Source organism: Pygocentrus nattereri, chromosome 30 (genome assembly GCF_015220715.1).
Source record: "Pygocentrus nattereri isolate fPygNat1 chromosome 30, fPygNat1.pri, whole genome shotgun sequence".
NCBI classification, from domain to species: domain Eukaryota; kingdom Metazoa; phylum Chordata; class Actinopteri; order Characiformes; family Serrasalmidae; genus Pygocentrus; species Pygocentrus nattereri.
In genome coordinates this window covers 4,906,508-4,922,286 of record NC_051240.1, presented here as the reverse complement: position 1 = coordinate 4,922,286, position 15,779 = coordinate 4,906,508, and the positions used below count along the sequence as shown (strand labels likewise).

At 39.6% G+C, this 15,779-nt stretch overlaps 1 protein-coding gene across 2 annotated transcripts in view; it reads left to right on the top strand.

Annotated features, from left to right (window-relative positions):
* Positions 1-15,779, top strand: part of rhot1b (ras homolog family member T1) — a 29,478-nt gene that overhangs the window by 914 nt on the left and 12,785 nt on the right. For both annotated transcript variants that reach the window (XM_017693079.2, XM_017693077.2), the window contains exons 2-11: positions 4,145-4,203; positions 5,283-5,364; positions 5,488-5,531; positions 5,648-5,701; positions 6,468-6,520; positions 6,809-6,917; positions 12,869-12,970; positions 13,313-13,411; positions 13,529-13,637; positions 14,169-14,289. In XM_017693079.2, the coding sequence (XP_017548568.1) occupies positions 4,145-4,203; positions 5,283-5,364; positions 5,488-5,531; positions 5,648-5,701; positions 6,468-6,520; positions 6,809-6,917; positions 12,869-12,970; positions 13,313-13,411; positions 13,529-13,637; positions 14,169-14,289 (832 nt within the window). The remainder of the gene's footprint in view (positions 1-4,144; positions 4,204-5,282; positions 5,365-5,487; positions 5,532-5,647; positions 5,702-6,467; positions 6,521-6,808; positions 6,918-12,868; positions 12,971-13,312; positions 13,412-13,528; positions 13,638-14,168; positions 14,290-15,779) is intronic.

Here is a 15,779-nt window from a genome sequence, read left to right as displayed (position 1 = left end):
ATCACACAATGTCTCAGACATCAGGCAGTGTATTCATATCTCATGTCATAACCTTCTGTGAGGGAGCTTTTAGAGGAGGACGTCTGGTTCCTATCACCACCACTGTGAACAGTTCTGACTCTGAGTTTCTCTAGAGCAGAGCACTTCACTCCAAACCGCTCTGAACGACTCTGAACCATTTAGTTAGCCAGAGTTTTATAAAAGTCAGTGGAGTTCCCCTTTAATGTTGGTCCCATAAGGTGTCTCCAAGTTTAAAAATGGGGGTCATGTGGTGCTTTTTGCACTCTTATATTTTCAGTTGCATCACTGTCATTCATAGAGTTCCAGTAGTCCTCTGAGGATAATCCCCTGGTCTACACATGCCCACTGCGCCCTAGTTTCACGTAGCTTGTTGAAAGGAGGAGTAAGGGTCTCAGGTATGGACCCCTGATGGACCTTCATACATGTTTCACTTCCAGCTCACATCCAACGTCTGATTAATTAGACTGATCGTCTGGATTAGATATGTTGGGTTAGATCTCCATGAGCATGACCAAGCGTCTCTGTTTTGCTGCTGCTGTCTGATTTGTTTTACTTACTATATAAACAGTATGGACTGTAAATGAGCCAACATTAGCCCAAAAGGCTAAAGCTAGGTGTGTGCAGTCAATTCACTCTGGCCTGCCAGCTACTGCTCACAACACACATTCCACTCAGCATTCACAGTGAAGTTCAGGAACGGCTTCGTCTGCATGTTTTAAGGAGGATTTTGTCTGATTTTCTTCTCCGTTTCTGTATAATTCATTAGTTGAGATGTAAACAGACTCATTCGGAGTGGTTTGATATGAAACGGTTGATGGTAGAGTCTCTGTGTCTTTACAGTGGTGGTGATGGGAACCAGGGTTTCGCCATGTCTGCAACACATAGCCTTTAGAGCCGGACGTCTGGTTCCTCTCACCACCGCTGTGATTCTGACTCAGTACGTTTCTCAAGATCAAAGCATTTCACACCAAACCGCTCTGAATGATTTTGTTTACATCTTACCTCTTTAATTATGCAGAAACTGTGAACAGTTGGTGGAAGTTCTGTCTAACACATGCAGCCAGTGCCCAGTTCCTAGAAGAATGCTGAGGATTGGAGGAATAGGTCAGGAGTGCCTGCACGCATGCCTTCAGTCAAAGTGCTAAGTAGGCGCTCGGTGCATGTTGGTTCTAAAAACAGCTAGTTTTGCATTGCAAATCAAAAGCATAGCAAATGAATTTGCACTGCGGGTTGTGCTGTGTTAGCTGAAGCAGGGGAACGCTGCTGTGGTGAAACTAGGTTGAAGAGCTCTCTGGGGAAAGTGTTTCGTTTTTAAATAACAACTCAGATTGCAGCGCTGGCTGTTTGAATGTTTAGTGAAATGAATAGCTAATCATATGCTTCATGATACTGCTGTTACTGTCGTCACTGCCGTTATACACAGATAGAGATAATGAGATAATAATCTCACTGCTGTGCATAAACAGAGCTGCAGATTTCATAGGCTTATAATCAAACAAACTTAGACCGGCTCTGCCTGCAGGGCTGGCACAAGTTAAAGGGCTCATACAGTACTTTTTTCTTGCTTTTTGAGGTCTATTTATGAAGTTTGTGTGGTGTATGTCTTAAAGAAGAGTAATAATTCATTTTTACTTTGCCCAAACTAGCTGTTTTTGTTACTGGGTCAGGCTGAAACGCTCCTTATAACATGTAAATTGTGGGCGGGGCTAAACTGCTGTAAACTGGATAAGCGGCTATATAATGCAGTGATCACAAAAACAATGGATTGAAGACTGGCTTTGTTTTAGTATATGGACTATATTGATAGGAAACATTAAAATACTTCATAAGACTTGAGATTAAAACTCATTCATTTCCCCAGGCTGTTGGTCCTTTAAACCTAGAGTGGACTGTGGCTATTTTGGGTCATTTGTACATGACATGTACCTCATTCTCAAATGTGATCATTTGGTACTGTGTGCAGAAAGTGCCCTGTGTGATTAAATTTAAATGAACCCTGAAGAAAAACAGTTGATCATAAATAAATGGATAAGGCCTGTAAGTTAAAGGGGCACTCCGGGCCAAAATGGAAAAATCCCGACGCTACTTCTGATGTAAACATGCTTACTCCCCTCCTACAGCTGTGCTGCAGTGAGCTTGGGAGTGAGACATTCAGGTTTAAAGATAAGGGGAACACCCTTCTGCTGATACAGTCATTTGCAGTCGTTTTGGTGCCCCTGCTGCCCCGTGTGGAAGCCTTAGATGTAACTAGTGTTATACGTATACAGAGTCAGGGTGACCAGAGCGGTTAAACTTAATCTCACAGTAAACACAGTGTGCTGTTTTAAACAGAAAGATGAGGTACGGAAAACCCACACAGTCTCCCATCTGCAGTAAGGGACGCCCTTCATTCTCGTGGTATTAGCATCACAGTAAACAGAAATGTCATTATTGGAGAAAATCGTTTTCTTTGTAAGTCTTGGATGTTATCCTGCACACACATCTCTCCTGAAAACGACGTTAATTTGGGTGAACAAAGTGCTTTCATTGATTAACAGTTGCACTCGTAATAAAGAGTCTTCAAGGGTCTTCTTTTGTAAAGATAATGGTTCTGTATAGCACCTTGAACACTCAGGTGTGAAGACCCGCTTGTATGGTGAAACGATTCTTCAGACTAAAGGAGAATGTGTTGTATATGGTGCTAAATAGCACTAATAGGGGTTCTGCTATTGGTACCATGTCAAGCTTGTATACATTTTTAAAAAGCTTCTATATAGAACAATATACAACACATTCTCCAGTGATCTGAAGAGCCATTTCACCACACGAAGAACCATTTAAGCATGCAGATGCTTCTTTGAGTGTTCATGGTTCTATACAAAACCACTGTCTTTATTAAGGAACATTTAAAGATCAATCTTTTTAAGAGTGTAGTTTAGATTACTGATTTTAAAAGAGGAGTTTCACCCATTTTTCAGAATTTCTGCATAATTCCCTGGTTAAGATATAAACAGCGTTTAATGTGAAATTAAACATTATAAGATTCCTGATAACAGGGCAACTACGCTGACAAATGTCATATTAAACTCTAGTTTTAGTTTGGAATTTCTCATAATCCAAGCATGCTTATTTTCATGCAGCAGGATGTTACTAAAGGCTAAAAATCAAATTTGACATTTTGGGTGACAGTTTATCTTCCAGTCAAAACAGCTGTTAAATACAAGTTATTGAATGAAAAAAAAAAAAAAACTTTAATTTCCAAAACTGGATTTTAAAAACTACAGAGCAAATGGGTCTCTTAACAAGCACCTGGAAGACCTGGAAGACACCAAAACTGTCCCCATAAGATAAACAGCACATAAAGCTTTCATCTTTGAGAGAGAGGAGAAAATCCAGCTGCTTCAGATCTGAAAACATCCACAGGTGAGAAGACCACTCAGCGCTATGGGCCTGAAAGGATGTGTAGCTGTTCAAGAAGAACCTCACTGAGAAAAGGAGACGGACACATCAAACAATTACTGATTACTTCAGAAAACGATCAACCAGCTTCTAAGACTGAACTGTGGAGGTGTGTCTGCAGATTCTTTGAGAAACTGAGAGTCTCCTTAAAAGAATAGGAGCTGGACTAAAGGTATAGAGTGAACACTGAACATTCTATATAACTCTATAACAGCTGATAGTAGATTTCGCTGTTATGCCTTTTTGTTAAACACCTTTTGCACTTTTTTCCCCTCACACTGAAAAATGAATAACTTGTGCCTAATGGCCTGTTTGACTGGAAATGATGTTTATAAATAAGGAATGGGGGGCGGTGTCTGACTTTTACATAATACTGTAGGCTCCTATTACTTGATAGCTGCATTAGCCTCATAATAACTGAAGCAAACTTCAGGCGCCAAGTGTGACTTGGCACATATGGGGTCACTCCTGTATTAGTTGGATATGCTTGTCCAGAAAAACCCATCAGGGAGGTGAAATGCAGATCAATACAGCGAGCATCACTCAGCCCTCTGCCATTGCTTCAGTCCAGTTTTATTTATGTAACACGCATTGTCAGAAAAAAATATGAATATATCATATGATGTCATATAATAATCATATAATGATCAAATTCTTTTGTGTGTCTCTGTGTTTGCTTGTACAGCCAAAGTGGGGAAGACGTCTCTGATCATGTCTCTGGTCAGCGAGGAATTCCCAGATGTGGTAACTGCTAGCTTTATTTTTTCGTCTTTATTCCTTCATTTTGTGTTACGGTGCCTTTAGAGTAGATATATGTTGATCATCCCTGTTATCATTGGCTACCCTCTATCTTTAAAAAACAAAAAAAAATGAATTGAGCTTTGACCATGTATAAAAGGATACAGGGTATGAAACAGAATAAAAAAACTAAAGAAGAAAGAAAAATGTACCTCTGTGTCAGGATGCAGTATTCAAAGGAAAAATAAATAAATATTTAAAAAACAAAGTACAATGTCATATAAAATAATTGCAAACTTGTTGCAAATAGTTTTAACATTTTTTTAAATAGTCAGAGGAACGACTGAGCTTCAGACATTGCTTATTTTCCTTAATGTAAACTAGATATGAAGGCTTAGAATTTGCCTTCAACACTCCTCATAGCTTCAGCATGAATGGGAGGAGCTCAACTGCTGTAGGCTAAATAGGTGGATATTCAATACTGTGCAAACAACTTCTGCACCTAAGTACATTGTTTAAACACTTTATCTGGGCAATGAACATGTTTATGTTTGTTAACACCCAGTAATACATCAGAATAGAGTCATGTGCAAAAGTTTGCAAAAGCAAAGTGTGGCCTGTGCAAAAGTTATGGCCCATATTATGGTAGATGTTTTTCTATTATGTAAAACTCAGCAAGTAAACAGAAACTGCGTTTAGTTTGTTTTCTGTAGAGTTCAATTATTTTCACTTAGAAAATCTACAAATCACATAATACTGTGGTTGGTTAGTGTAGTGGGTAACACATCTGCCTTCTATGCTGTAGACTGGGGTCCAATCCCCTGTTTGGACAAGCTCCCTACACTATACCAATAAGAGTCCTTGGGCAAGACTCCTAACACTGCCTTCGCCTCCCTGTGTAAAATGATCAAATTGTAAGTCGCTCTGGATAAGAGCGTCAGCCAAATGCTGTAAATGTAATGTAATTCAACAAAACGTTTTGATTAATTGAGAATGGGATGTTTACAGCTTAGTTTCCATATGTAGGATTCCATATGGATTGGAGAGTAAACAGTGTGTTTAGAAACTTTTTTGTGTGTTTGTAGGTTCCCTACAAGGCTGAAGAGATCACCATCCCGGCCGACGTTACTCCAGAGAGAGTTCCTACACACATAGTTGATTACTCAGGTAGAGAAACAATCAGATCAATAACACTTACTGCTGCATTATGAGACCGTAAAGGTCTTAAGCAGAACCCTGTAGGTCAGAACCCAACAGTAAGAGATGTTTGTTATTTTTAAATCCATACAGAGGCGGAACAGACGGATGAACAGCTGTATCAGGAGATATCAAAGGTAACGCCACTGTTTGAAGTTCATAGCAACAGTGAGAAAGAAAACATTACCAAGATCCTCTCTGTCTGTGTTTACCTGCTGGTGGTAGTTTATGTCCATTTGTTTTTCCATTATAGGCTAATGTCATATGCATTGTGTATTCCGTCAACAACAAGAAGTCCATTGAAAAGGTGAGTTAGCATGATGCTAGCTTGTATGGGCGAACATGCTGAAGCATTATAAGCCAACCGTGCTGAAAAATCCAGCTTGACCTGTTTGACCAAGTTGACCATCTACTTGGCCAACTGGTCATCCAGCTCTGAGGAGCTCAACAAAGCTAGGCTGACAGCTCTAACCAGCTTGGCCAAGCTGGTCATCTGGCTCTGAACAGCTTAATAAAGATGGTCAACCAGCTAAACCAGCTTTAAACCAGCTTGACTACTTTTTTAAGACCTTGTTGACCATCTGCCTGTTGGTAAAACTGGTCATCCAGCTCTGAGGAGCTCAACAAAGATGGTCTGCCAGCTCTAACCAGCTGGCCAAGCTGTTCTCCCAATATCTCTTACATATACAGCTCTGATCAGCTACCCAGCTGAACCAGCTTCAGACCAACTTAGAATTTCAGCTGTTTCTTCCAGCAGGGTTGTTTGGTGGAACCATCTATGCTTATATGGCTAAGACGTTAATGCTCTGCAGTTGTTTTGTTTAATTGTTAGTATTTGTTGACTGAACCACTTTGCCAAACAGTGATAATGTGGCTAATGTTCTAAGCTTTTGTACATTAATATCAGTGGTTTTATTATTGTACATTAGAGTGAATGAGTCTAGGTATGGATCTTGGAACTGTGTGCAGGTGTAAGAAAATTATGCATATTTAACAGCATCAAGTTCTATGAACAGGTGACAAGAAAATCTCAAAGTTGGTGTAAACTGATGGTGTTTTTTTCCCTCCTTCAGGTGACCAGCCACTGGATCCCACTCATTAATGACAGAACGGATAAAGACAGCAGGTCAGTGATGGACAGACAGAAACTATAGCAAGCCAAAGCTCTGAAACTTCCTTCTCTGTTGATCAATACTTTTTTTTTTTCTGTGTGTTGTAAATGGATGAGTATAGATACTTTTCGATTTAACAGTGTGTCGTTGTTCTCAGTACTTTTGGATTCTAGTTTAATAAATTCTAAACTACTATTTATTCTAAAATAGCAATTATTGTATATTAAATAGCAGAAATATAAAAGAAAATACACTACATACAGAAAAACTAATAAGGGGGGTTCCTCTGGGTTCCTCTGTAGGGTTCCTCTGATCTTGGTGGGAAATAAGTCGGACCTGGTGGAGCACAGCAGCATGGAGACCATCCTGCCCATAATGAATAAATACACAGAGATAGAGACGTGTGTGGAGGTACAAGTCTCTCTGTGTTTCCTGCTGTATATTAGAGCAGCACTCACGCTGAGTTTAAGCTTAGTCTTGAGCTAAATTACACTTGTAATGATTTCAGTGTCATGATGGTCCAGGCTTGTCCACGAATGGCCGGCGTGGCTGCAGGATCTCATTCCAGTAGACTGTTTGAAGAGCGAGTGAGGCTCACTGATTAAACAACTCAAGTGAGCAGCAGCCATACTGGTCCATTGTGAATAAGTCTGGCACCCCTGCTCTAGTGGGAAAAAAATCCAGTTTCTGCTTCTGGATCCATGTAACAGAAACAACCTAGCTCTGAAATCTGTTTAGTCTCCATGACGACTTCAGTATGGACTGAATTTAGGACAGTAGCTATTACAGAATAACAGCTCCTAACTTCATGATCTCATCATCCACTCCAGATAAGAAAAGAGAATCACACAAACATCCTGGGGAAACCTGGGGAAAATACGGTCCTAACTTTAGGATAAACCTCAACAGTGTCCAAACTTCTGTTTTACCGTCCGTTTATATCAGTTTAGGCGGCTGTGGCAGGCAGCATAGTTCACTACTAGCATAAGGTGCTACATTTATTTATACTGTAAAACTTGTGAGATGTTTTCTAACTCTGTGTTTTAAAAATCTCACACTCTGCAGACTCGATCTCCACTGTCCCCTCTTATTACCGTCGAGTCTTAATGATGATAAAATATTACCGTGATGGTGGTGAATAATGAGGAGACAGAGCTGAACGTGGGTCTGTTTATTAGGAGGAGTAACATTAGTGCACTCGGCTAAAGCGTTTTGGAAACGGAGACTAAAACTGGGGAGCGGAGGTGCTCTGATAAACAGCAGGGGGAGCTCTCACAATATTCACTACTTTATAGTTCTGAACCGGCCTCTGACTGCAGCTGTCTGGCTTAACATTTTGATGTTTGATGATGATGATGTTTATGACGTCTTCAGCTGTGCGCAAAACCATGATTGAGTAGTTTAGGATTTCCTAACTGGAGATCAGATAAGATGCTGTAAGATGAGATACCGTTTCTAAGTTAAGCTACGATTTGTATAATTGTATAAATCAGTTTCTGAGCTGTGAAAATTTTTATTTAGCTGTCAGATCTTAATTTATTACTAAAGCTAGAAGCATCGTCTCCAAATCAGGTTCAAGCCAGCGGCATTCAGCGCACTTGTTTTGTCTTTCTTAGCAAGTTTTAGGCTTATCAACGCTTCCAGTAAATATGTGATAAATTTGCGTGGGGCTGTCGTTATATTTGAAACTTTAAGCTAAAACAAACTTGGGTTTGAACGCATGTTGAGATTGACAAATTAAATATAATGCAAGCTACAGCTTATGTGGTCTGAGTAAGCGAAGGGATTATGTAGACGTATAGCTCAGTTAACTTACCCGTAATATGGGGACAACAAGGAATAGAAGTCTACCATAACAGGCTTAAACGAAGGATAATATTAAGCTTTAGGCTAAAACAAACCTCAGTTTTTGAACGTGTCCCTGCTAAAAAAAAAAATCCATAGAAACCATTAAGTTTCTTGTGATTTCTGTTGGTTTTGTGGTGTGTTTTGGCTCATGGTTTAACCGGTTAGCAGTGGTTGAGTGAGACACATACAACCAGCACAAACAGTCCCTTTTTGGAGGAGAGGAGACCGGCCACTGGTTGAAATGTGAATGGGATGCTCAACTGTCCTATAAGGACGTTGTTTACATGGCACAGTGCGCATGTGTTCCACTGGCCTGAAACTGTGGGTGTAAGTCTGCGACTCTGCAGTCAGACCCTTCTCACACACTCATTATACCTCTTACTCCAAACGTAGTCAGTCAGCCAAGATGTGGCTGAGGTGGTGTGAAGTTTGCTTCTTTAAATTGAGCAGCTACAAAGCTAATGTGTCTAACACATAATGTTCGCTTATATTCCACCAATTAGCAACCTGCTAAATCATCGCACATCCGTGTCACTACTAGGTTGCCAGGTTAAAGGCTGGGCAGTATGTTTACATCATTATCTGAACAGCAACGTTGTTCTCGCTCACTTTTCTGCTGTAAGCTGTACTTTCTGTCTGAATAATCTCACATTTGCTGTTTGTGAATGAAACTCTGCGGTCAAGTTCCTGTAAAGCGCCGTGTTGTGACTGTAACTGTGGTCAGGGTGTGATTTCAGTCTGCTGAGCAGCAGCGGTGCCAAAATTACATCTCAGTGTCAGTGACATTTTCACTGTGCACAGTTTGCATCGTTAGTTTTTCGACAGACAGATAACAGTGTAAACCATATTGTAAAGGGGCACTCCAGCAAAAACTGAAAATCCATCACTGCATCTGTTGTGTGCTTCATCTAATGTCCTACCAACTCAGAGAGAAAGAGACAGTTATGCTCTCATCCTGTTACATTCTCCAGCAACCTGAAGAGCCATTTCATGATGCAAAAAACCTTCCAGTCATGCAAATGGTTCTTTACATGTTCGTTGTTCTATAAAGAACCTTTTTCTTTAATAAAGAACCCTTGAAGAGCCCTTGATCTTTTTAGGAGTGTAGCTTGGCATTGTGCTACTGTGACTGTATCCCTTCGTCAGTGGGTCTCGGGTAAAATTCGGTGGAATTCGGTGGAAAGCAGTAGCAGAGGAGTCGAGAGTTGACATTAACTCTCGAAAATTGCCCACTGCTGCTGATGAGCTGAAAAATACTTGCGTGCCGATGACCCCTGTCGCCCTGGTCACTTGGCCGTGTCTCAGACCAGCTAATGAGTAAAGCCGATCTTTCTAATTTAGCAGTTCTGCTAAAACCACCTCCATTCAGTTAAGTAACATGATACGAGGCAGAGATTAGAGACTGTAATCTTACACTGAGGTCGTTTTAGGGTCTCCTCTTCATCTACTTCATCTTCATCACACATAAAGTCTCTCATGGTAAGAGTCAGTGCAGGATTAGTTTCTGCTTTTAAAGCGATAGTTTGGTCAGTAAAAAGTCCAAGTCCAGACATGCTTGGTGTCTGAAGTTTGCTTCTTTTGTTTTAGCTCTGGAGCTTCGAGGTAATAGAAGTTTGTACCGTCCCAGTTAGCACAGTGCTAACTTCATACACCTCACACCAGGTCACTTGTATAAACATTTTAATATATAATGGTTAAACAAAGACTCCACTGTACATTGACACACATTTTCTCCTGGTAATTTTCTGACTCTGAAGTGGACGCATGAGAAAGCGCAGTGAGAGCGAGTTGAAGCTTAAAGGAATGGTTTTGGTACAAAACTGGATTTTAATGACTTTCCGTGGTTTCCAAATGTCGATGATGAGCAAAGACATGGTTGCTTTCCCACTTTTGTTTCTTTAGTTTAAAACAAGCTGTGAGGCTAGCAGTGCTAGCAAACACTGGACGTCAAAACTATTTACATGAAATAAGTCTACAAATAAAAAAAAAACAGTTAAACCGGAGGTAAATATGCTTTTTCCATCGCAGAGGGCTGTTATTACAGTACAGTACAATACAGGCCTTCCACGTTGAGCTGTTCTCAATCTCTAATAGATTTGATTGTGTGCGCTAGATACACAGATAGATAGATACATGGATAAATAGATGGACCGATGGAAAGATGGATGGATGGATAGACAGATTGACGAATAGATGGATGGAAAGATGGATGGATGAATAGACAGATAGATGGATTGATAGGTCAATGGATAGATAGACAAATGGAAAGAGGCACGGATAGACAGATCGACGGTTAGGTGGATGGAAAGATGGATGGATGGATGAATAGACAGATACACAGATGGATTGATAGACAGATAGATAGATGGATAGACAAATGGAAAGACGGATAGACAGATGGATTGATACAGATAGACGGATAGATAGATGGATAGATGGATAGACAGATGGATTGATAGACGGATAGATAGATGGATAGACAAATGGAAAGACGGATGGATGGATGGATGGATGGATAGATGGATTGACAGATGAATTGATAGACAGATAGACGGATAGATAGATGGATAGACAAATGGAAAGACGGATGGATGGATGGATACGACAACGGATAGATGGAAAAACGGCTAGATGGATGGAAAGACGAATAGATAGACAGACAGATGTATAGATGGATTGGTAGATGGATAGATAGATAGGTATCCATCCATCCATCCATTTTTCTATCCATCTATGTGTCGATTGGTCTATCCATCCATCCATCTTTCCAGCCATCCATCCATCGATCTGTCTAGATGGATAGACAGACAAATAGATGGATAGACAGATAGATGGATGGAAAGACAGATGGATAGACGGCTAGACAGATGGATTGACAGACGGACAGATGGTTGATTGATAGACGGATGGAAACACGCATGGATTGACAGATGGATAGGCAGATCAACGGATAGATGGATAGGCAGACAAATGGATAGATAGGTCAACGGATAGATGGATAGACGGATAGATGGAAAGGGAGATGGATGGAAAGATGGAGGGATGGATGGATAGACAAATAGACAGATCAACGGATAGACAGATGGACAGATAGATAGACGGACATATGGATACATAGATGGACGGATAGATGGGCTGATAGACAGAGAGACATGAATAGACAGATTGATGCATCCATCACAGATAGACAAATAGACAGATTGACGGATGGATAGGTGGATAGATGGATAGACGGATAAATGGTTAGATGGAAGGATAGATGGTTGGATATATAATATCTATAATTTCTACTATCTTTTTGCAGATTTACATAACATATGAAACAGATTTGTTGTATGTCCTGCACTAAGTGGTATGAGGTAGTTTACACAATGACTAATGAAGCTCTTTACAAATCATGGCGTGATTAGACTGCTCCTGCTGCTGAGTCAACTGTTTCTGTACCATCAGCTTCTTGTTGGGGCAGATTTCAGGGCAGTTTCTCTAATCACAGATTAATCTGTGGTTTTAGACTAAAATCCACTGAAAAGACCTGAGCTTAAACTAAACTGGCTGGAAAATCTTCCGCACATCATTAGAAAGAGCGAATGAGTCGGCGGAAGATGTTCTCCAGTAAAGCGGAGTCATGTTGTTCTTTCTTTAAGTCTTTTGTATCCGGTCTAATCCTCCATTGTGCTCTGTTTAAATTGTAAGTAAGCTTTGTTTATCGAGAGCAGTCTCCTAGAAATTAAATAACTCTTTCACACTGAACTTCAAGTTCAGTTGAATTTAATGGACTTTTAGTTGAATGCTATTCAGACCGAGCCTTTACAAAGCATCTATAGTGAACCATGTAAGTAACGTTCAACTTCAAGTTCAGTGGCGTTTAATGACTATTCAGTTGATTGTTACTTAAATATATACTGAACATTTCCAAAAAATCTACAGTGGACCATCCAAATAAGGTGTTACCAAATTTAAAATTAAATAAGCGCAAATAAATTAAGATAATGTGATATCAGGCTTATGTTTGCATGTATTGTGTATATGCACAAAGGTGTCCCTGCGTATATATGTGAAATTACATGTGAGTAAATTTCAAAACATTTTCTAGAACTAAATACAAACACTTAAAAACTCTCTGAGAAACTGAAGGTGCGTCTCCTGGTAGAATGGAAGCTGTAATAAAGGTCAAGAGAGACACACTCAACACTCAAACAGCTGATATTGGGTTTAGTTGTTATGGCTTCTGTGTAGTTTGAGGTCAGTTGAGTTTTAAAGTGTGAATAACTTTTATTAAAAGCTGTTTTGACTTGAAGTAAAATAAATGAAAGTGCTCTCTGATTTTTCATTTCAAATAGAAATTCATAGTACTGCGTTCTTTCCAAATCACGCTTTGAATTCAGGTGGGGTGAAATTTAAATCTCTAAATATTCAGAAATGTAAATAATCCAAAAGGTACTTTTGTTGCATCATTTTCACTGAATCTTGTTGTTGAACCTGTTTTTCTTTGTGTTCATTATTCTTGTTTTCAGTGCTCAGCAAAGAATCTAAAGAACATCTCAGAGCTGTTTTATTATGCTCAGAAAGCAGTCTTGCACCCCACCGGACCGCTGTACTGCCCTGACCAGAAAGAGGTACTGACCACACTGACGATTTACATTTGAATACAGAGCTGACACTAAATTCCGGTCCAATTGTGCACCTTAAATAAGTTTCTCCAGGCGAAAAATACATATTTGTACCTTTTCGTAACCTAATATTCTAAGAATAAAGTAAAAAGCCTGGAGACTAGACGGGGGGGTGTGTGTGTGGAGTCAGTACAACTATAATGGTACAGTTATGGTACCGTTATGTTCCCTGGTACTGAGATGTACCCTTGAGGGTACCACCCACCCCACTGACAAGAGGGGCACTGCTCCAGTCATTTCTGTAGAGATGCTGATTTATTGTTTAGGAAAGTGTTTGTTCCGCTGCAGATGAAGGCTGCATGTGTCCGAGCGCTCACTCGCATCTTTAAAGTCTCTGATTTGGATAATGATGGAATTCTCAATGATAATGAGCTCAACTTCTTCCAGGTAAGAGAGTTTGTTGCGTTTGGCATCTTTATTCCAAAACTGCTGTGACGTGTTCAGAACGAGGCCATTTCTCCTATATCATATATCCATAATTCATTTAATAAATGTTGTCTCCAGAGAACATGTTTCAACACGCCGCTGCCCCCTCAAGCTCTGGAGGACGTGAAGAACGTTGTGAGGAAAAATACAACGGACGGAGTTTGTGTGGACGGCCTGACGCTGAAGGGTGAGAGACAGAAAACACACACTTAGACATAAGAAGGTTCACAGCGATATAAGGGCTGCAACCAGATAGCAGTTCAGTTTACTCTGTCATCTATTATCTGAAATATTCCGGTGTCCTGAGGTGTAAGAGGCTAAGATACGTATTTGATTTCAATGCTTAAAAAAAATAAATCCTATTTATTGGGGGGGGGGGGGTTGGTGAGCAACATGACACAGATACAGTATTACAACACAAAGAATTTCATGGTGCACAATATTCGTCATATTTGTTTTTCTGGGATTTAATGAGTTTGAACGCCGTTTAAACACTGTTTAATGTCTCTGGTGTCGCTAAACTAAGCTAATATGTTTACATGAATATTAATGAGTTTGCTGTGTAACTATAAACACACAACATTGATTATATGCCATATCCAGTTTCTAGAATAAGAAAACCTAAGCCTCTCATGTAACAGTAATACTAATTAAATGTAATAGAAGTTTAACTGATCTGTTACTTTTTACTTTCATTATTGGGTTTTTTTTCTCCCAGGATTCCTCTTTCTGCACACGCTCTTCATCCAGCGTGGTCGGCATGAGACCACGTGGGCGGTCCTCCGTCGCTTTGGTTATGATGATGACCTGGAGCTGCATCAGGATTACCTCTTCCCTCTGTAAGACCCAGCACCTCTGAACATGGCTCTCTTTCAGCAGAATGAAAATCAGTTGAATGTGTTAGACTCCTAAACGTCCTCATGCAATGTGGAGAGATGCTATAGAAGAACCACTTTTGGTTCACTAAGGAACTTTTTAGTAAATGCTTCTGTAAAGCAGTGGTGGTCCACAGAGACCCTTCGATGCTCCACATTGTCCACGTTGTATTGAGAGTTGGGATCGAGCACTGTCTGGTGTTCTGGCTGCTGTAAAGAGCCACTTTTGTAAATAAGACGTGAAGTTTAAAAAAGTTTGAAGAACCTTTTTAAAGAACATCTATGTAATGTAAACAGTCTATAACTATTAAAGACTTCTCTAAAACGCTCAGTTCCAAGCGTTGGGTTAGAGCGGTGGAACTGTGTTCTCTGGAGTGATGAAGCTCCATCCAGTACTTTTGAGATGAGTTGGAGTGATCCAGAACTGACCATCCCTCATCAGTATCTGACCTTGCTAGTGCTTAATCAGATCCTCAAAGCAGTGTTCCTACATCTAGAAGCCTTCCCTGAAGAGTAGAGCCCGTTACTGCAGCACAAGCTCTCTATTAACACCGTTCACTGGAATCTACAGACTTTTGGACAGATACTAAATCATATATCACATCATATGAAATTTACTGGCCTTTTCACTCATGAGTCTCTCTCCTCTGACCTCCCTATAACATAATTCACTGCAGTTTGTTACTTTCACCTGTAGTGCATTTACTGATATAATTCGGCCCCTAAAGTAAAGGTTGGAAAGCACATAATCATGTTCATATATTGTAGGTGTGCTTTTAACCTGTTGATTGCTTTTGTGTTTTTTTTTTATTTTTTTTATTGTGGTTCTGTATTGCTTCTGTTGTCTTGGTAATGCATATTATTATTTATTACTTTTATACTATTATTTTCAAAGAGCAAATTTAAAGTTTCATAAGTGAGTGTATTTGGTGTTTTATCTGGTCCAGCTCTGGTCAAAATAGTGTAACGCATAGCTCATACAGTTTTACAGTTTACACATGAGCTCTGTCCATTGCTACAGTGCATGGTAGAGTTACAGTGTTGGGGTGAATTTAGTTTTATTTGTTTATAAATTATTATTATATATATTATATTGTATATTATATACTCTCTCTCTCTCTCTCTCTCTCTCTCTCTCTCTCTCTCTCTCTCTCTATATATATATATATATATATATATATATATATATATATATATATATATATATATATATATATATATATATATATAATCTCACTCAGCATTAATGGTGCCTTCACAGATGTGCACATCACCCATGCCATGTGCAGCTGATATCAAGCTGAGTGGTCTTTAGTCCGGAGGACCACTGGACACTTTTCCACATCAGAATGTCATTTTTCTGCATAGTGATTTTTGATTCTATTTCAAAAGTGAATCAGAACATTTATTTATTTATTGTTAACCATGTTGTTTAAATATAAATGTAAGGAGTC